At 52.8% G+C, this 20,313-nt stretch overlaps 1 protein-coding gene across 2 annotated transcripts; it reads right to left on the bottom strand.

Moving 5' to 3' along the window:
• Positions 1-616: 616 nt before the first annotated feature.
• On the bottom strand, positions 617-19,517 carry Ndrg4 (NDRG family member 4). Of its 2 annotated transcripts, XM_035442606.1 has the most exons (16): positions 19,428-19,517; positions 16,599-16,643; positions 11,115-11,127; positions 9,949-10,116; positions 9,610-9,730; positions 9,463-9,525; positions 9,223-9,283; positions 7,298-7,384; positions 7,160-7,216; positions 6,793-6,896; positions 6,233-6,289; positions 6,097-6,148; positions 5,170-5,217; positions 4,986-5,021; positions 4,815-4,866; positions 617-2,420 (listed from the first exon to the last, which is right to left on the bottom strand). In XM_035442606.1, exons 1-16 carry the CDS (start codon positions 19,503-19,505, stop codon positions 2,266-2,268), a joined length of 1,197 nt encoding a protein of 398 aa, XP_035298497.1. In that variant the 5' UTR covers positions 19,506-19,517; the 3' UTR covers positions 617-2,265. The 2 variants fall into 2 exon arrangements, with proteins under 2 accessions (XP_035298497.1, XP_027261525.1); XM_027405724.2 differs by lacking the exons at positions 11,115-11,127; positions 16,599-16,643; positions 19,428-19,517 and adding an exon at positions 12,968-13,127 and having other exon boundaries at positions 9,949-10,054.
• Positions 19,518-20,313: the final 796 nt, after the last annotated feature.

Raw genomic sequence — 20,313 nt, 5'->3', positions numbered from 1 at the left:
TTACTCGTTTTTCATTTTCTGTATAGAGATGATAGGCTCTTTCATTTTACTTTTCATACATTGGAAGGAGTCAATATCAGGTGAATGAACGTGGATAAGTTGGCAGTGTAATTCTAGTACTTGGGAGGCTGAGACAGAAGTATTACTGGGAGTTCCTGTCCAGCCTAGGCTAGGGTGAAACTGTCTCAAAGCAACAAAAACCAAGCAAAAAAAAGTGGTGTGTCCTTGCTTTGAAGAGGTCTTACTGGCTAAGCTATTTCCTCATCTGTGACACCGAGAACTAGTGTCAGGATCGGTAAATCGTGTCTCAATCAGGGTATATGGCCTCATGGTAGAACCTTGAGTATCGTGTGTGACCACACTGGTTCAAACCCCATCACCCCAAAGGAAAAACAAAAAGCTAGGCAAGGGGGGCCTACATAATCCTAACACCCAGGAAGCTGAAGCAGGATTTCAATGAGTGTTCAAGGCCAGCCTGGGCTACAGCATGAGACCATGCAATCCTCACTCCCACCAAAATGTGTGTAACAGGCACTGAAGGTATAAAGATATACAGAAACAATTGCTACCCTCCACCCATCCGAGCCGGAGACAGCCAGGAAACATGACACACTCATACACTTCATTTCTTTATTAGTTTTTCTGCACAGTTAACTTTCTATATTAATAAGGGTTTTTGTTTTGCATTTTGTCATCTCAAAATCTCTTATCAGCCACCAGAACACACAAAACTAGGCTCTTAACTTTGTACAGAGAGGAAAGTAATGAACTCCATTAAAAGTTCACCTTGACCAAAGAGGAGACAACCACCAATTGGGAAAACACACACAGGAAGACCTGATATACATATATATATTATATAATGTATAGGTATTTATAGATATCTTAACACAGCAAAAAGATGTCCAATACTGGAAGTGCTATCTACAGTAAGGGATTAATTCTATCAGCTTTAAACAGTCACATTCAGTATTCACGGAAGCACGTGAGTGAACAGAACTGGGGATAGAATACACTCCACTGGACTTGAGAGCAGTCTAGAAATGGCTTACAGTTACAGAAGAGGGTGGCATGTGCCACAGATACATGGATGTAGGTGTCCTTAGTTCAGAACACCCACACAACACCTCCCCCTATACACACAGCTCTTTTTTTTTTTCTTTTGTTTTGGTGCTTTCTCTCCCATTTGGGGTGACAGTAGGTGAAACCAGTGACCAGGCTGAAACAAGAGCTCTGGTTTCTGGGCTGCCAGTCTACCTGGTAAGGTGGTGGACAGGAAGACTGCATAGTTGTGGGCTCTGGGAAGCTAGGGTGCATCCAAGGACCCACCCTTCTCCCACCTGAGGACCAATCGAGATCTAGCCCCTCCAGCAGGCAGAGGTTGTGGTATTCTCTCTTGGACCATCTCTCTCTAACGAGCTCACTTCTCCAGTGATATCTGTGACACAATGGCCCAAGTTGACCAGGGCACTGCCACAAACACCCTTGGTGGAATCTGGAACAAGAGGGACTCAAGTACCTTCCGACTCCCAAAGGGATCATCATGAAGTTTGTAGGGTTACACAGTACACAGTGCGATCTTGACCTTTTCCCTCTGCCACCGGGGGCAGGAGACAAGGTGACCTTTGCCTCAGGGTGGGACCTGGCCCTGGGGTGGCAGAGAATGGGGGTTCTTGCCCTCAGGGGTCTCCATATTCTATATCCATAGCTCTGCCTGGCTAGCCTTACAGCACCTGTCCTGCCCAGAGAGCACCAGGAAAAGTGTCCGTCTGCTTAGAGCGCCCTCTTGTGACTTCCATCCTCACGACTGTCACCTGTACTATCAGAATAGGTGTGCTTGGTGCAAGGGTTATAGGAAAGGGACTCTCTGAGGTTCAGGGCTCCCCATTGGTCTGACTCCCACTCACATCAGAGCCTAAGCTCAGTACCCCCCCCATCTTCAAACCCCATGCTGTGGGCCATATTCTTTCTTCAATACTGTATCCTATATTCTGGCCCCACCCCAAGGCCATGATGAGAGTAACCACATCAACCAGTGACCATGTGAGTGAAATGGGAGTAGATAAGGCGAGCCCCTCACACCATCTAAGACTGTTCTGCTGTTCTGTCTAAGGTGGATCCCCTTATTTTTTAAATAAAAGAGAAGTAACCCCATTTTCTCCCCTTCGATCTCACAAAAATAAACTAAATGGAAGACGAGCCGGTGCAGAGATGGCAGTGGGACCTGGGGGCAGGTAAGCAGGCGTCTTGGGCGGGACAAGGGCTTCAGCAGGATACCTCCATGGTGTGGTTGACCTGACCCATGCCCTCACTGCTCTCTGAGTGGGTGCAGGGCTGTGGGCGGCTGCCATCCACAGAACTGGCGCTGGTAAGGGATGCTGTGCGTGAGCGCGCAAGGCGGGTCATGCTGGCTGAGGGCACTGTGAACAAAAACAAAGGGTCCTGAGAACAGGCAAGGTGGGTACCAGCAGGTAGGAAAAGGGCAGTGCAAGCAAAGCGGCCAGTGAGCCCAGTCTTGCCACAATGTGCACAGAGGCCTGTCCCAAGCCAAGACGCTGGCGCTGGCTCCATCAGGCCGAGGCATGCAGGGCCAGCAACAGTGAGCACGCCAAATGGGCTGTAGCCAGCAGGGTCCTAGGTCCCCAATAGCTACTCAGAGCTATGGCCAGGGAGGGTACATGTTGACTAGGCACTCTTAGCTGGGATAGGAAGACACTGTGTGTCCAACTAGACCTTCATCCAGAAAGTGACAGGGTAGGAGGCAGGGTTGCTTCTGAGAAGGACACAGACAGTCACAAACTACCCTGAATCTTGCTTCTACTATTATAGGTGAGGCCAATCCACCTAGAGGCTGGGCCAGGGACAGACATGACACCTGCACAGGCCAACCTAGCGCTGTGTCTGAGGTTCTGCTTCTAACTCCCAAAGCTTTGGAAGTCTCATAGCTCACAGCAGCCTAGACACAAGACAACTGCTCTGAGACTAGCCAGCATCAGGTTCCAACATGGAACAGAGCCCTCAGCAGACCAGGGTCTGCAGTAGAGCAGGGGATCCACTGAGGCTTCTTGCTGAGCAGGACACAAGAGGATCCCAAACCACGGCAAGACACAGTGTGGCCGCAGCACTGCAGGGGAGCGGGGGGTGGGGAGGGGGGAGAGGACAGACTAGGCAGGGTATCCATGCATCAGGAGAGGGGCCATGGGGCTACCTGCTCCTCCACTCAGCCTTCGGTCCTTCAAGTGTGCAACTAAGAGAGAAGACAGCCAGAGAGGGCAAGGGTAGGGGAGACACAGAACATGGTGAAGATTGAGCCAGGCCAAGGGCATCGAGATGGGCCAAGATGAGACAGACAAACGAGTGAGGGCCAGGGCTGAGCCTCAGAAAGCCCACTTTTGCAACCTATCCAAACAGCAGTTCATGGAAGCCACGCACCAGTCTCACCTCTCCCTCTCCTATAACCCAGGCTGTGGTGTACACATCCTAGACCCAGAGCCCTCACTGCTCTACCAGATCTCAATCTTGCACATGAAGGGAAGGAAGCCTGAACCATCTTCCAAAGCCCCTCCCCGACTCCTGGGATGCCTGGTAGATCCCTCATGAAGCCCAAGGACACACACTAGTGCTTACAACTGTTGTTCTTTCTTGTCCTCATAGCTGTCTGCCAAGCTCCAAGAGTGCATGGGGCCCAGCTTAGGGTTCTGGCTAGTCCTGTCTGCCTTTGCAGTTCTTTGCCATTTTCCCATGAGGTTGGCAGGGTGGAGGGTTATCCTATTTCTGTCCCAAGGAGGTCAAGCTCCAGAGGCTGAAGTCTTTGGTGGAGGGCACCAAATTGAGGGAGAGCAGTTCACCTCCCAGCAGGTGTATGCTGTTAAGAGGGGACCAGAGGTCCAGGAGGTATACAGGAGCCACCTGAATCATAAAGCTGTGTGTATGTATGTTTGTGTGTGTATGTATGTGTGTATGTTTGTGTGTATATGTTTATATGCATGTGTGTGCATGTGTGTGATGTATGTATGCTTGTGTGTATGTATGTGTATAATTGTATGTGTGCATGTGTGTGATTATATTGTGCATATGTGTATGTATGTGTGTGAATCATGTGTATGTGTGTATGTTTGTGGTTGTATGTATATGTGTAATTGTGTATGTATGTTTGTGTATGTATTATATGTATGTGTATGTGCATGTATCTGTGTATGTATGTTTGTGTATGTATCTGTGTATGCATGTTTGTGTGTGTGTGTATCTGTGTATGTGTGTGTGTGATTGCATAGTGTGTGTGTGATTGCATAGTGTGTGTGTGTGGTGTGTGTGTGTGCTCTGTATGCTGAGTCTCATCACTGTTACATGAGGAGATGTTTCAGGAAGGATGGGAACCAGAAAGCTGCTTTAGAGCCCTTGTTCCCAGCAGATTCTCAGGCTTACTTTCCACAGGTTTGGACAGGCTAACACCAAGATGGTCCCAATTCCCTTCTCTGGTCCCAGACTCCATGAGTCTAGGCACTAAGCCTCTACGATGACAAAGAGCCTTTTGAGGTACCCTAATCCCAATAGGGTGTGGGTGACTCATCTGAAACAGGCTTCCCTAATAGCACCAGGCCATGCTCCTGGTCTCTCAAGGCTGGAAGACGAGTCTTCTCCCAAAGTAGAGGCTGGCTGCGCCCAGGACTTACACCCTAAAATGTATGCAGAGTCTAGGGAGAGTAGGCCAGCTGTCAGGGGTCCAGGTGACAGAGTACACTCACCCACAGACTCCCCAACACACGGGCAATGTGCCCCGTTCCCTTGCCCAGGGTGGGTGGAGGTGTACTTACTGTAGCCCATGCCTTGCAGGAAGTATTTGAAGGCCTCAGTCAGTTTTCCTGGCTGCAAGAAGATGGACAGGAATGTGCTCTGATTGGCTGCCTAGGTCTAGTGGGGAGGATGCCATCCCCCCATCCCCAACAGGCTGGGTGATACAAAGGCAGAAGGTCCAGGGGTCTTACCTGTGTCACCTGAGGAAGGCCACCAGAATCTGCCATCTGAAAGGAAAAGGGCAGGGAGAACTGAGTCCCTCTCAACACCTGGACAGACCGTGCTGTTCAAACACCACCCTGTTCCCATGCTGTCCACCAGACCCCTTCCTGCAGCTGAGCCACCGGGCTGATGGGGTGGGGTGGGGCATCTCACCTTCAGGAAGGTTGTGGTGGTTGGGTCCAGTTTGGAGTTACACTCAACCTGGGGACAAGGAGACAGCTGCAGCAAGACCCCTGCTCCACTGCTTAGGCAGGTTCTGTGCCCAAAGCAGGAAGAGGGAGGGAGGGAGGGAGGGAGGGAGGAGGAGGAGGGAGGGAGGAGGGAGGGAGAGGGAGGGAGGGAGGGAGGGAGGGAGGGAGGGAGGGGAGGAAGGGAAAAGAGGACTATACAGGGGCCTGGGCTTCCATTCCCAGGCTTTCTCATGCTAGGACTTCCTAAGTCCCTGGAGGCCTGCTGGTCTAAGGGGCGTGAAATTCCACTCATAACCGCAGGTGGAGCAGCAATGGGGCAAGGCTTTGACCCAGAAGGCCAGGGTGACATTAGCAGGATGTACCAGAGATCTGGGCATTGTTAGGGTCAAGATGACACTGGGGCCCTGCCTGGGTCACGATAGCTAGTGCAGCCTACACCCTGCCCTTGCAGTCTTCCTCGTGAGCCCTTGAAAGTCTGATATCTTCTGAACACCCCTGGGCTGGCAACTGAGACTGCTTTACTGCTAGAGTGCCAACGGGAGCAGTTTCAAGCACTGCCCCACCCTGGGGGCCTGGGGGGCTCCAGGGTGAGTATTGATGTCTATGAGCCACTTATGGCTTAGATTTTGGAAGAAGTAGGCCTTGGGCTCTAAACTGAAAGTGTATGGAGACTGGGATAGGCTACACTGTGAGAGCGAGGAGGGAATGCCAGGCCACATGGCCCTAGTCTTAGCTCCATCCACTCACCAGGCCTCTTCCCCTGCACAATGAGGGGGTGGTGGTCAGACCCTGATGTGTGACCAGGTGGCAGAAGAGTATCTGGGAAACCCATCATTCAGGGCCTGCCCCAGACTCTAACCCCCCACTCAGCCCAGAGAGCCACACTCACCACCCCGTCCTCAGCAGGTGCATTATCTCCGACTACCAGCATCACAGGGCAACTGTGAGACAGAGGACAAGGGTCGTCTGGCCTGGGTTTAGGGACAAAGGCTAGGAAGACAGGCTGGAGGGCAGGAGTCACTCACCGGAGTGTCTTGGCATTGGGCACAGTCCCAGGCCGGTTAATGTCAAGATCTCTGCGGCTGTGGGGGAGGAGCAAAAGTAAAGGGGGGCATCCTGGGCTGGATCCCAACACTGCCAACTTGTAAACCTGGGAGTCATGGACTTGCTGTGTCTACACAGGACCCTGTGGGCTACCCTTATCATGACTCCCTTCCAGAACCCTCAAGCTGTGTCAGGTATGTGCTCCAGTGTCTGTGCCATTTCCATCTTGGATAACCCTGCTCCAGGACCACACATACAACCCTTACTCAATATTTGCATCCAGGTCTCTTCCTCACTGCAGTTTTTCCAGCAGGAGCTTCTTTAGGAAAAGTTTACAAAAGCAAAGATACAGGGCTAAGCACCTAGTCCTGCAGTGGGGACCACGGGTGCTGTTGACACGGTCTCCAACCCCTTAACTCCAAAGAGGCCACACCCTGGGCAACAAACTGGCCTCCCCCAGACTTCAAAATCAGCTCCTCTACAAGCAGGGATGGCACTGTCTGCCCTGCCCCCTCCCATGGGGCATGGAGACCCCCCACACCTGTTGTACATGTTCCAGAAGAGCTGCAGGTTGGCCTGGTTCACCACGTTTGAGATCTGCTGCCGGTAGCTCTGCACCAGCTCTGTGTTGTTCACCAGCTCCTCCTGGGCATGGGAGGACAGGAGGGGGTACACACAGGAGGGAGGGACTTAGGGCTCGGAGAGGGCATGTGGGAGTCACCTACAGAACTGCTAGCCCCACTCCTAGCAGGAGTGGTCTGGAAGGCAGAGGAGGAGCCTCTGGTGTGGAAAGACTTCCCACTGGCCACCTCAGAGGACACTATGACCCAGCCTGGCTCAGCCTGCAGCAGTTGTCTGTGCTGGCTGAGCCCCAGCCTGCAAGCCCCTGCTCCTGAGGATCCCCTTACCTGGCTGAAGAGATGGGAGAGTACTGTATCTGGTAAAGTGCTGGTCAAGCCAGAGAGCTGCAAGAGGGAGAGAAAGCCAGAGTGAGGCTGTCCCAGGTCACTGCTCCCACAGACAGGCATTATGGGCTTGGTGCTCACCTTGGTGGCGGCCCAGTCAATCCAGCCTTTGCCGTTGGGGTCAATGTTCATCAACACCAGCCCCTCCACCAGGTCAGGGAAAATGAGCTGTAGGGCAAGGGGAAAAGGAAAATAGGCCATAAAACTCTTGCTTGGTGAAGTCTTCAACATATCACAGATGGGCCAAATGTGTGCCTGGTCTGGTACAGGGCTCCCATTCCAGAGGCCTCACTACTCCTCTTCTCTGCCCATCCCTAAAAATTATTTGATTCAGGTAGAATCCATTACAGCAGCTTTTTACCCTTTTTAACATGTATGTATGTATGTATGTATGCATGCATGGTTCTGGGGATGGGACCCAGAGTCCTATCACTGTGCCAGACAAATGCTCTATCATGAAGCCACAGTTCCAATGTTTTTAATATGTTTTTGAAGGTGTTGCAAAACTGAATATTAAACATCTTCAAATCTTGTAATTTTTTTTATATTTCTTCATTTGTGTGTGTGTGTGCGCGTGCGTGCATGCGTGTGTGTGTGTGTGTGTGTGTGTGTGTGTGTGTGTGTGTGTACATTCTCATATGAAGCAAGACCCTTGTGGGAGTTGGTTTTCCCCTTCTACCATGTAGGTTCAGGGGACCAAATTCAGGTTGTCACGTTTGATGGCAAGCTCTTCCACCTGCTGAGCCAGCTTGCTGGCCCCATCTTAAAATTTTAACACAGAACCGGATGGTGGTAGTACATGCCTTTGAACCCAGCACTCAGGAGGCAGAGGCAGGTGGATCTCTGTGAGTTTGAAGCCAGCCTGGTCTACAGATCAAGTTCCAGGACAGCCTCCAAAGTCACAGAGAAACCCTGTCTTGAAAAACAAAAAATAAATAAATAAAAATAAAATCTTAGAACAGGCTGTTTCCTTCCTTGCTTTTTATGGCTGAAGACCCTAGGGTAGAAGACAAGACGGAGACCTTTCCAAAGCCAGCTTTGTGCTGACTGTGACAGGGGTCTTCTGTTCAACTGTCGGCCTGGCATGTATAGAGAACAGGTGACAAACACATACACACACAGTGTCTGCAGGGTCTGGAGTAGTCTACAGCTAACAAAATGGCTCAGTGTAGAACAGAAACTGGAGGTGAAAGTTCTACTTCTTTTTCAACAATAAATGTTTGAGTCCTAAAGCAGCTCCTGGCTTTAGAGATAAAGGCTTTCCTGCCTAGCCTGCTATTTCTAAAATGTGGTTTTCTTTAAACCTCAGAACCTGAACGTAAGTGCAGTGTTGGGTTAAAAGGTCATTTGTGCCCATATGGTATCTCATCCGCTGGGGACAACCTGTGCTGGCTGGTGGGCAGAGTGACAAGTTAGTTTTCACTAACAGGAATACGGCTTTGAAGAAGGGTTAAGCAAGGAGTAGCTAACAGTCTTCTGAAGCAATGCATGGGGAAGAGGGGTAGAGAGACACACACTCCCTTTTCTGATTTATTCTAATTACTCATTTACTCTGTGTGTGTGTGTGTGTGTGTGTGTGTGTGTGTGTGTGTGTGTGTGTGTGGCCTGTCACAACTCTACAGATTCCCTTTTCGCCTTCCTCCCTTATGTGGGGTCCAGGGCTTGAACTCAGGAGTCCAGAGTGTGCGGCAGGTGCTTTGCTTGCTAAACCATCTCTCCAGTCCATTTATTTTTGTGTGATGCTAGGGGAGGGACTAGAGCCCCATGAGTGCAAGGCAAACACTATCAGAGCCACACCCCTAGCACTTCTCTCCTCCTTCCCTCCCTCCCTCCCGCCCTCCCTTTCATTAATTTCCATGGAGGGAAAAAAAGGGGCAAGAGTTTCTTTTCTCAGCAAAAGGGAAGGAAAAAGAGGAAGAGGAAGAGCAGGGAAAGAAAGCCCTTTGTGGCCCAAGGATCACCCTCTTGGCCTGGACTAGGATCCTCTGTGAGGGCGGGAAACTCACTGCAAACTTGGCCAGCACATAGGCTCCAGCTCCCACGCCAATGCCAATCACGTATTTGAACCTGTAATAGAGCAGAGCTGATCACTCTATGGCTGGAATGTCATTTCCCGTGAAACTCAGCTAGAGCAGGTCTCACCCACCACCCTCAGACCTTAGCTGAAGCCAAGCTAACTGTAGTGGTGCAGCAACTCCTATCCCCTATCCCCAGTCCAGAGTCGGGGAGGCCTAGGAGGGACTCACCCAAAGTGCTGTACCACACTCGGGAGCATGGCAGCCAGCTGCTCCATGGAAGGGAACTGGTACCTGTGGGCAGAGTGGAAATTCAGGACCTGGGTACAGTTGAGGCCACAGGGCTGGAGCGAGTGAAGAGACTCTGAGGGTACCTACCCCTGAGGGAACTGTGACGCCCCCACCTGCTGTCCAGGGGCATCCACATGGCACACCACAAAGTGTTTGGTGATCTCCTGCATGTCCTCAAAGTTGAAGAAGGTGTTGAAGCAAAGCTTGTCTGCAAAGATACACCTCTTAGTGGGCGAAAACAGAGGACAGGCATCAAGGATGCCAGGGGCCAGGGGGCTTCAGAGTCCGGTGGGGAATCCCAGGCCAGAGGCTGAGCCACAGAGGGGATGGGGAACTGAGACCTGAAGGAGAGCATTCGTGGAGGGGAGGAGTTCGGCTGTTCAAGAAAGGGCTAGGCAGAGTGGATCAGGGCATAGCTGCACTTACGATTGAGGCCCACATCATGGTAGGTGAGGATGGCTGGGCGGTTCCCTTTAGGAGAGCCCCGGATCACCACATGCAGAAGACCATAAGGCGTCTCGATGTCATGTTCCTGGTGGGGGGAGCAGGCGGCATTGGAAACTCTGGTTCTTGGGGAATGAGGTGGTAGAGCCCCTAGTCAAGGTGTCTATTCCCTCATCATTCCACAGAGGACAAGTGGATCCTCCTCCTCAGAGGTGTTCATCCCAGAACAGTCCAGATTCCCTGCCCCTGCCCTGCCCCTTGCTCTGCATCCAGCCGGCCACGGGGTCCTGGGAGGCCAGCTTTCTCCATTTCACACAGCCTTCCCAAAAGGGCTCTGCCACCCCAGCCCAAGCTCCTTGTCCCCTTCCTGCAGAATGGCCTCTGCCACCCCACCTAGAATCCACAGCAAATGTTTCCCTGTCAGCCACATTCTTCTCCCAATGCACACACCTGTCCTCATTCCTGCTCCCTCAAATCCCCTGCCCTGTGGTACACATGTCCATGACCTTCCTCAGGCAGGACCGGGCTAGTCATGCCTACCCCCAAGGTCTTCTGCAGTCCCTACTCCCAGGTCCCAAGCCCGTGCCCTTGGCTTTGTTGCTCAGGTCTAGTCCTTTAGGAGGGACCTGGTTATGTGTGACTCTGAGCAGGGCAGGCAGCTTCTCAAATCATCCCTCAGAGACTCTGTGGGAGCCACAGCATGTAGACACGGCCCAGAGAAGGAGGCTGTTGTAGCTGGCAACCCTGAACCTTGAGGGGCTACCTTGTTGATTGACCTCTGCAAACAGGTCATTCCTGGGATCCCTCAGTCAGGAAACACAATACACTGGTCAGAGACCCTCTACCACAGGGTCCTGATACCACTGCCAGTGGCCCAGAGCTGGAGCTGGTGTTACTGTCCCCAACAGAAGAGAAACAGCAAATGACTGAGTGGCAAATGACCTGCCACTCAAGATGGAGGGGACCTAGATTCCATTTTGCAGACAGGGACACTGGTTTCAGGTTAAGGGAGATGTGTATGACAAAGCCAGCTTCCCACAGACTAGCCTTTTTGGGTGCGGTATCAGAGGTTCACTGTTCAGACTGGGCCTCCAGAAGGAAATGTGGTGATAACCCCATGACCACAGGCCACACTCTGGGACCCACACTCTGCTGGGAGGCCTGAGTATCAATCACCCTGTGGTCCTCACTCAGGCCCAGGCCCAACACAGCTTCCCAGGCCTGTCCCTCCCTCAGGACCCATTCGACCAAGAAAAGCTTCCTGCTCACTGGTGCTTGTCATATGACACCTCATTTATTCCTCACTGGACCCCAGCCGTCTATAGCTCGCTCTACAGGAATACACATATCGACTTGCCCAAGGTCAAGCCCAGGGCTGACAAGATGTCAGCTTAGGGCTCTGCACCAAGGGAAGCGTTTTCTGGGGGGAGGCTGAGGTCCACCCAAGGGATCTACCTCGTAAGCAGGCTGCCCCCACCCCAGCCAGCTGCTTTTCTCCTCTGGGGTCCCTGATACGCTCCACTGTTCTCTCATCTCTAGAGGAAGGGATGGGTGGGGCCTGAGGTGCGCAGTGTAAAAGCACCACACGGCCAACAGAGGGGCAGCTCTCTGTTGTAGTGGGTCTGATCATGCTCTGCAAGGACACAGGGATTTCTACCCTGCTACCAAGGTGTTCTACATTCCCTTCCCTTCCCTGACATGGCCGCCCAAGTCCTCTCTAGGCAGATACCATCAGTCACAGCACTGGCCTTGCTAAGGAAGGTGCACTTCCTAGGTGGAGAGCACTGGCTTTGACCAGGTCATGAGGACCTAAGGGAGTGATGCAAACCACATGTCTTGTCCTGAGACAGTGACCTTGACTGAATGTTCCCAACAACTTCTTTTCAACCTCATCCTCCTCAGCCCTGGGCTGAGGAGTTAAGACCCAGGTTGTCTGACAGAAGTTGAGCATCCCCACCCCTCAGGGTGCTGACTACAGTGGGAGCATGTCTCAAGGGCCAGAGCCGAGTCAGCCCCTCATCCCAGGGTAGAGTGCTCCCATTGGCTCTCAGTGACGTCAGAGCCCAGCCCCCCCCCACCTCCAGGTGGGCGCTAGAGGGATGCATTGCAGCAGGCAGCAAGGGAGGGGGCTCTGACGTGCATTCTCAGGCTGTCTCTCCTCACCAGTGACCTTGAGGGCTGGGGAGAAGAGGGTCAGAACAGGGCTTTGACACATCACTCATAGTTGTGGTAGGATCTGTTTTCAGTAGCTTCCTGGGTAATTCAGGAGACAAGGTCTGCATAGGAGGGTAGAGGCTCATTAGGATCAGGCAGGAAAAGAGAATGAGTGACAGGGGCATGGGATGCGCCCTGGGCAAATCTGCCCTTGCATCTCCCTCCTTGAAGAAGAACACAGGGCTTGGTTAGCTGTTGCTCCTCCCCATGGCAAGAGGAGGTGTCCTGAGGCCCCACACCCTGCCAGCTCAATGCTCCAGTCTTGTCTTCCCCACCTTGTAAGATAAAGCAGGGCAGCCTCCCCTTGACTCTCCTCCTGCAATGCTCCTGCCTCAAGACCCAGACTCCCACCCTTCCACTGGGCACTGCAGTGCACTGGGGACACACAAACAACTCCTCATGGAGACATGACGCTCTGCTGCAGCTATCTGGCATCAAGACAATCCCCCACAGGCCAGACCCTTCAGGCACAACCCTGACAGATGCTAGGAACATGCCGGAGGCTCACAGAGGACTCACAAAACTGAAGTGACCCCAGGAGTTCACTGATGAGGCAGAGAACACAAGCCAGCGAGCAGAGGGCAGTGCAGCCGCTGCGTTTCCCAGACACCATCCTTCTTACCCCACCCTTCTCACCCAGAGCCTGAACAGACCAGGAAGACAGGCATCTGGGCAGAGCTGTCACCACACAGGGCAGGAGGACACCTTGTCCTCTGTAGGTCATAAGGATGTCCCATCCTCCCTGCCCATCCCTCAAACCCCCCCCCCCACCCGGTCCCTCACTCACCCCATCCCAGCACTCCGGCATCTTGCCGAGGAAGGGAATTTGCTGAACCAGAAAGGGCAAACAAAAGCCCGAGTCACTCGGTCTGGAGGGAGGGGGCAGCCTGGGTGGGAGACTTCAGTTCTGGGATGATGGGGCACAGCTCCGGGTGATTTTATACACAGATCCTGGCCCTGCCCAGGCTGGTCCCTCCTCCCTGAAAGGCTTCTGAGCAGCTACTTGCTCACTCCGAGTCCTTGCTCCCACATTGGCTGCTAGGAGACAAACCTGGCTCCAATTGGCTTCTGAGATGCTCGTTCCCTTGCTTCAGCCCCTCCCGCCCTAGCAACACAACACCCTGATGGTCCCCCGCCCCTGCAGCTCAAGGGTGCTTAGTACCCAGGCACCTTCCATCAGGTTCAGCTGTATGTGGCTCCCGCCAGCAGCAGCCAGGGCCTCCTGCACCATGCACACAGAGGCGCATCACAGACATCCATGGCGGTGCAGGGTGGCTTGAGAAGCCGGACTTGCAGAGCTGCCTCCGCACTTGCCTCCATCCCCTGGGAGCGCAAAGGTCCTGAGAGCCCAGTATCTGGAGGATCTGAATCCCAGGCCCAGCCACCCCAGCAACATGACAGCCTGGGTCACACAACCTTGAGGACAGCTACTGGCTGGGGAGGACATCACTGATTTTGGGAATACCTAGGTTTACCCATTGCTTCAGGGTTTGTCACTCCCCGGCCCACTGGGGTGTGGCTTCTCTTAAGTATCTCCAACCTTGCCTACACAGACACCCAGGGCTGACCCACAGCCCTGAAAGTTTGGAGTTTTGGGGTCTGGAGGTGCTGGGCAGGAGCAGAGGAGCAGTAGGACAGGTGTGGCCCTCGCTGACCTCACACCCCTGCAAGAGGATAAGGCACCCGGAAGAGGGGGGGGGCTGGCATGTTTGTACCCCACACAAGCACTCATCCCAAGCCCTGTCTTCTGAAGCCAGTCAGTATGAATTCCAGCTCCTGGTCTCTGGAGAGGACACACAAATGATGCCAGGCTGTGTGCTTTATCCATCAAGGCAGTGAGGTTTAGCTGGTAAACTGTCCGAGGCCACAAATGGTGCACGGGGTGGGGGGGTGGGAAGCCAAGGGGAGCAGAGGAGAGGAAGTAGACTAGGGAGCTGACAAAGGAGGGAGCCCCAGGGCTGAGAGGACAAAAGAAACAGGGAGCATGGTGGGGGCTGGATTCCTGTGCCCCCACTCTGTCTCCTTGATAGAGGAACACACTGCTGGTCCCTATCTGTGCTGATAGCCCTGCACTCTGGCGAGTCCCAGGGGAGGGTGGCCAGCTCCCCGCCCAGGTGCCTGGTGACCTGCTTTACAACAGTTGTGTGTGGGCACTGTTCCTAGCAACAGCCTCTGCCCAGCTGCCAACAGTTTTCCCTGTGCCACTTCTGACCAGACCACCACTAAACAGAGATGCCAAACAGTGCCCCAGCTCTCCTGTCCTGGTCTGCCCCCAAGTCCTCCCATGGGCCTCTCAAGGGAGTAGAAAGGTCCTGCCACTGATCCCCACTGCCTGCTGTCCATAACCAATCCATGCCTGCTCCCTGACTACCTACAGAGGGGTTTCAATCTCCCTGGCTCCCAAGGGAGATGCTGACCCAACACTGGCCTCTTCCAAGCTACCTGTTTCTGCTCAGCTCACTGGCTACAAACCCCCAGACTTGAGGCCAGGTCTGCTCAGCCAGCTCTCCGAGGAGTCCTGGGGCAAGGTTTTTAATTCTCTGCTTCTGAGGAGACACTGAAGCCTGAGAGAAAGTCGAGGAGCCTGAGGCCCAGAAGTCTGACTGTTTTCTCAGGTAAGGGGCAGCAGGGCTTCTTGCATCTCAGTATTCTAGGCCCAAGTATGACCATCAAGGGGAGCAGACACTTACATTAGGATGCCCCACATGCCAGACCCTAGCTAAGCGCTTTACGTGTTATCTCACTTAGTGCCCCCTTTTTAGACATGTGGTGAGCTGCCCCACCTCACACAGCTACAAGCCACAGCACCCGAAGCTGTATCAGGTTGTCTACTGTGACTGTGTGGTATGGTTGTTGGCTATGCCTTGTCACAGTCACGGGGAGTGGAGTGTGGTGGAAGATGTCTGAACACAGGGCCTTTGGACACCATCCCATCACAAGCACTGAGCCATTGGATTCACTGAAAGAGCAGGCTGAGAGCAGTGGTGTGTGGGGTGAGGAGGGGGTGGGACCGCTCAGGCTGGAGCAGGCTGAGAGGAGCATTGGGGGAGTGGACACAGATGGACCTAGACTGCCATCTCTTGTCTTCTTTCTCCTGCAGCTGACCCTGCAAAGCCAGAGACAGTGATGCTGCCTGCCACTGTGGAGCAGGGGATGAAGGTGGCTCCCCAGCTGTGGCCCAGATAGCAGCCATCTTTGTGGGTGTTTTTCTTTAAAAAAAAAAAGAAGGAAAGAAAGAAAGAAAGAAAGAAAGAAAGAAAGAAAGAAAGAAAGAAAGAAAGAAAGAAAAGAAAAAGAAAACCAAACAAAAAGCCTGCCTCTATGTAGTGTTCCCAGGGTGTCAGGAAGGTTCATGATGCCCTTCACCGAGCAAAGGGCCTTGAGAGCCAGGCCCCACCATGCACAGCTGCCCTAGGCTGGTCTACTCACCCAGCCACACTGTCGTTTGTAGCAGGACAGGGCATGCTGGGCTCTGGTTTCTGGCTGTCCCCACTGGCAGCCACATCTTTCCCCTTCCTTGTCAGGGACTCAGATTAGTTCCAGCCGTGTCCTGTGTTTCTTTCTGCCGAGGCCTGTGACCTCAGGGGATGTGGGCATGGGCACAGGGTCTGTCTATAGCTGTGTCCTTGAAGAGGCACATGACCAAGGGACCAACACAGGCTCAGATCCTCATTCTTGCTGACTAGCTGCTTCAGGGGGAGGAGCCATCGGGAGCCCCACCTCCTGTATCCAGACTACCAGACTGAACCAAATCGAGGTCAGGTGGAGAAAAGAGGTGGCTTGGGAGTGACTTCCATCCAGCAGGGGGGGGTGGGTGGGTCTGAATTGGTTTGTCATATTTGGATGACGGTAGAGTCTGAGAACCCTGTAGGCCTATCTCCCTCTCCAGCCTATGCTAGCTGTTAGGCAGGTTCTGGTACCTGGGAGCAAACGGTTACTAGGGTACTCTGAGGGGAGAAACAGCTGGACAAGTGAGAAAGTCATCATGTGAAGGAAGAAAACAAAGAGCAAGTTCCGTTTTCATGGTACCTTTGGCATCAAACTAAAGAGGACATGGTTGTCCAGGCAACGGCTGCTATGGAAACAAGAGTTATTTCACAGTCAACCTAGCTTTCACTGGAGGAAATGCTGACTCAGGTGACAGCATCTCTCACTCTTTCTGCACACTCACTGCCTGAGGCCTCTGCTTCCTTCCCAAATGTCCTGTTCACAGAGGGTCCAACCCCCCACCCCCCCACACACACATACACTGGGCCGGGGAACAGTTACAGCAGGAAGCAGGTGGAGGCCTATCCTTGCCACCAGAGACCGGGACACAAAGACAGGCTCTGTCTCTCCTCTAGGACCCAGCCCAGTGGGAATGAGGTCCACACATATATGATGGGTCCCACATTTAGAAAGGCTGAGCCTTAACCTACCTTCCAGTCTGTGTCCACAACTGAGAGGAAGGTGTCAGGGTTATCCTAAGGAAGGCAAACAAAGGGGGACAAGTTAGCCAGATCCCAGGGCTCTGCCAAAGCAGACTGGTCTTCCGACTCCCAGTCATGTTCATGCTAATGGTAGTGGCTCATGAGCTTATCCTGGGTGTCAGGGTATGAACAGCACAAGGGTTTCTATCTTGTTAGGGTATCATGGAGACTGAGGGCTGCTCCACAGGCAGAACGCACTGGGATCTCTGCTTGAATGCTGGCTTTGGATCACTGCACACAAGGGCAGAGGATGACAGAGGAGCAAAGAGCCACCATGGTTGTCACCCACAGGGCAGGGGAGGTAGCTGAGGCCTGTTCAGTAGTGCTGCCCACTTGACTCTCTCAGACTTCTTGGGTCTATGTGAAACTGGAAGTGGCATCTTCCACTCTCTGGACTCCAGATGCCATGATGGAGAGACCCTATCTGGCCATGTAAAGCCTGGACTAGAGTAGGCTCCCAAACACAGGCTAATCTGGACAAATAATCTGATGTCATAAATGAGGGGCGCATGGCTCAGAAGACACTCAAAATTGGGCATAGTAGCACATGCCAGTAGTCCAGTGCTCAGGAGGTTGGGAGTCCAAGGCCAGACTCAGCTATGCAGTGAGACCTACTGACTCTTCCAAGGCCTAGGGGAACTACAGGGGTCAAGGGAGAGAAGGTGGTCACTTCTGGATCCCTTAGGAAGGGGGCTTTTGGCAGAAAGGGGTAGGGCTGGTCACTGAAGGAGCATTTCACCAAAGCACCTTCAGTGAGAGGGCTGCAAAGCAAATGTGGGAAGGAGGGAGGAGACAGTTCTGTTAAAAAACAAAAATCTGATGGCAAGGATGATGCAGATAATGGTAGGGTGTGCTATGTGCTCTCGGGACGTTGGGGCTCAGGGGGTGGGTCTGTGGGAGGGAGGGAGGGATGGGGTGGGGCCCACAAACCAAGGGAGAGCAGAAAAATGAGCCAACACGAATCCCTGGGAACCACAGGAGGTGGCCGAGGGAGGTCACAGCAAAGGGCAGAAGAGGATCTGGATGAATGGAAGGAAGCCTGAGAGGTGGAGAGAAGGGGCAGCAGTGTCCCACAGAACCCAGGACTCCCCAGACCCTACAGTCCTCAGGGAAAGCAAGTCTAACATGGCTTACAGAGGTGGGAAGGAATATAGTTGTCCCCTGCCTCTGCACTGCTTCCAGAACCTTCTGTAGGTACCAAAATCCACTTCTCTATGATGGCATTTTAGCTGCCCAGATTCTGCTCTCACACAATTCAAATCAGCTCCAGATGGCCTATAACACACCTTCTAGAAGATAAGCATGTGTCATGGAAATAGTTGCTATACTCTGCTGTTAAAGGAATAAGGACAAGAAAAAAGTGTGTACTATGGCTACTTCTACCTGGCTAACTGAAGCCCTGGATGTGGACACCATGGATATGGAGGGCCTGCTGTATTTTGTATCCTCTCTGGATACAAAAGTGTGTACCTGGCAAACTACAGCCATTCAGAAAGTAAAGAGGTCAGGCAGGCACTGTGCTCGGGATGCTAAGGGAACTTGCCAGCATCACAGCTGAGAAAGGGCAGCTCCTGAAGGCAAAGGTGCAGCTAGTTGATACCTCAAGGACTTTGCTGGGAGTCACGAGGAGACTACAAGTGGGCATTTTTCCTAATAACCCTTTGGAAAAACCAGAGGTGATGGGGTACCCAGCAAGAGCCTCTTGCTGACTCAAGGATCCCAAACACCAGCGTGGCAAACAATGGCCCTGGTGGCCACTGGCTTGAAAATGAGAGAATGGTTACAATAGGAGGAGGAGGTAGGCTTCCAGGAGCAGGAGGAAAGGACAGCAAGATGCTGCAGGAGGCTGGAGAGACCTCTGGAGAGACAGAACCATGCTGCAGGTTAGGGTCTGATGACAGCGCATGCTGGGAGTGACGGCAGAGTGTGGAGGAGTGCCAGTAACAGCCTAGTGGTCAGCAAAGGCTTCCTGGGAACACTTGAGCAGAAGCCAGAATAAAATAGGGAGGCTGCCCTGGGAGTGCTTGGGCTAATGTCTTCTTCCAGCAGAGGAAGCATCTGGAAATATGGCAGATACACTCAAGGTTCAAGGAGGCTGGGAAGGAGGGGAGCAGGGGAAAGAGGAGACAATACCCCGACCTCAGGCATGACCACAGCTGCAGTGAGATGGCAGCCACTGGGAAGTTTAAGTAAAGGACTATCGTGTGCATTTTTAAAGGGTGGTATTGCACAAGGAGAGAAATGGGAACACGGGGAGGAGGCTCCTGCAGGCTACTTAGCAGGAGGATCTGCTGTGGTCCAGGAGCAGTGGGGCCTGGGATGAAGAGTTTGCCAAATTTGCAGCTCAATGACGGTCCCACAAACTACCCTCAACTAATCCAGGAGTGGGTGCTTCGCTTGGGATTATGTGTTGAATGACCAATCACACCTTGTTCAGGGGCAGGGCTGTGGCCTCATGTGGTTGGATTCCCTGGTGCCCTGGCTAAGCCACCTATCGCAGTCCCTGCTGCTCCTTCTGGCAGGAGGCTGGGAAGGCGGAAATAAAACGCAGAGCTGAATGTGGAAAGCAAGGTGGGCGGGGTGCATACCCAGCCATGCTGGATGGCCACTCAGGCTGATCCTGCAACTTTCTCAAGAAATGAACCATCAGTTCTGGGTGGCTCTGAGTTCATAGGGAGGTTCTCCCCATCACCACAGGCAAGATTGCGGGAAAATACGCAATTTCCCTCTTCACCACAAGGTGGCACACGGCCCCAGGACCTGGAAGGGGCGACTCACCAGCTCGGTCACATCCTGGCCCCGGAGGAGGGGCTTCTCCTCAGGGAATCGCAGCTCCTGCAGCCCGGCCATGGTCATGTCATGGAGCAGAAGCCCTAGGAGGAAGGGAATATGCGGTTGGTGCTTGTTCTGAAGTTGCCCTGTGAGGATATCACCGGCCAGGGCTACTGGCCCCAGGTGACCACAACTGATCTCTCTCCAAGACCTGCTTATGCCAAGGAATATTACATTGTAATTGCTCTTTTCAAATAAAATCACATTTAGCATAATAAAGCAACAAGAGGATCCCTGTAAGTGGCCAGAAGTACCCAGCAGAGGTTTTAGAAAACTGAAGCCGCGAGGATGGGAAGTGACAGCTCTCTTTCCTGAGACTCAAACAGGGTCAGGACAGAAAAATGTATGTGATCTCTGCCTATGGCTACCAGAAGGTCCGTGCCTTGATTTCTGGGTGATTCAGGCAGAGGCAGAAACTTTTTTTTTTTTTTTAAAGATTTGTTTATTATGTTTTGTTTTGTTTTGTTTTTTTTTTTTGGTTTTTTTCAAGACAGGGTTTCTCTGTGGCTTTGGAGGCTGTCCTGGAACTAGCTCTTGTAGACCAGGCTAGTCTCGAACTCACAGAGATCCACCTGACTCTGCCTTCCAAGTTCTGGGATTAAAGGCGTGCACCACCAACGCCCGGTTGATTTGTTTATTATGTATACAGTGTTCTGCCTGCATGTACACCTACACACCAGAAGAGGGCACAGGATCTCATTATAGATGGTTGTGAGCCACCATGTGGTTTCTGGGAACTGAACTCAGGACCTCTGGAAGAGCAACCAGTGCTCTTAACCTTTAAGCCATCTCTCCAGCCCCAACGCAGAAACTTTTGAGCCTTGGAGGAAGA

This window comes from Cricetulus griseus, chromosome 3 (assembly GCF_003668045.3).
Source record: "Cricetulus griseus strain 17A/GY chromosome 3, alternate assembly CriGri-PICRH-1.0, whole genome shotgun sequence".
Lineage (NCBI taxonomy): Eukaryota > Metazoa > Chordata > Mammalia > Rodentia > Cricetidae > Cricetulus > Cricetulus griseus.
The sequence above is the reverse complement of the archived record's forward strand: the minus strand, read 5'-3'. Positions and strand labels throughout refer to the sequence as shown.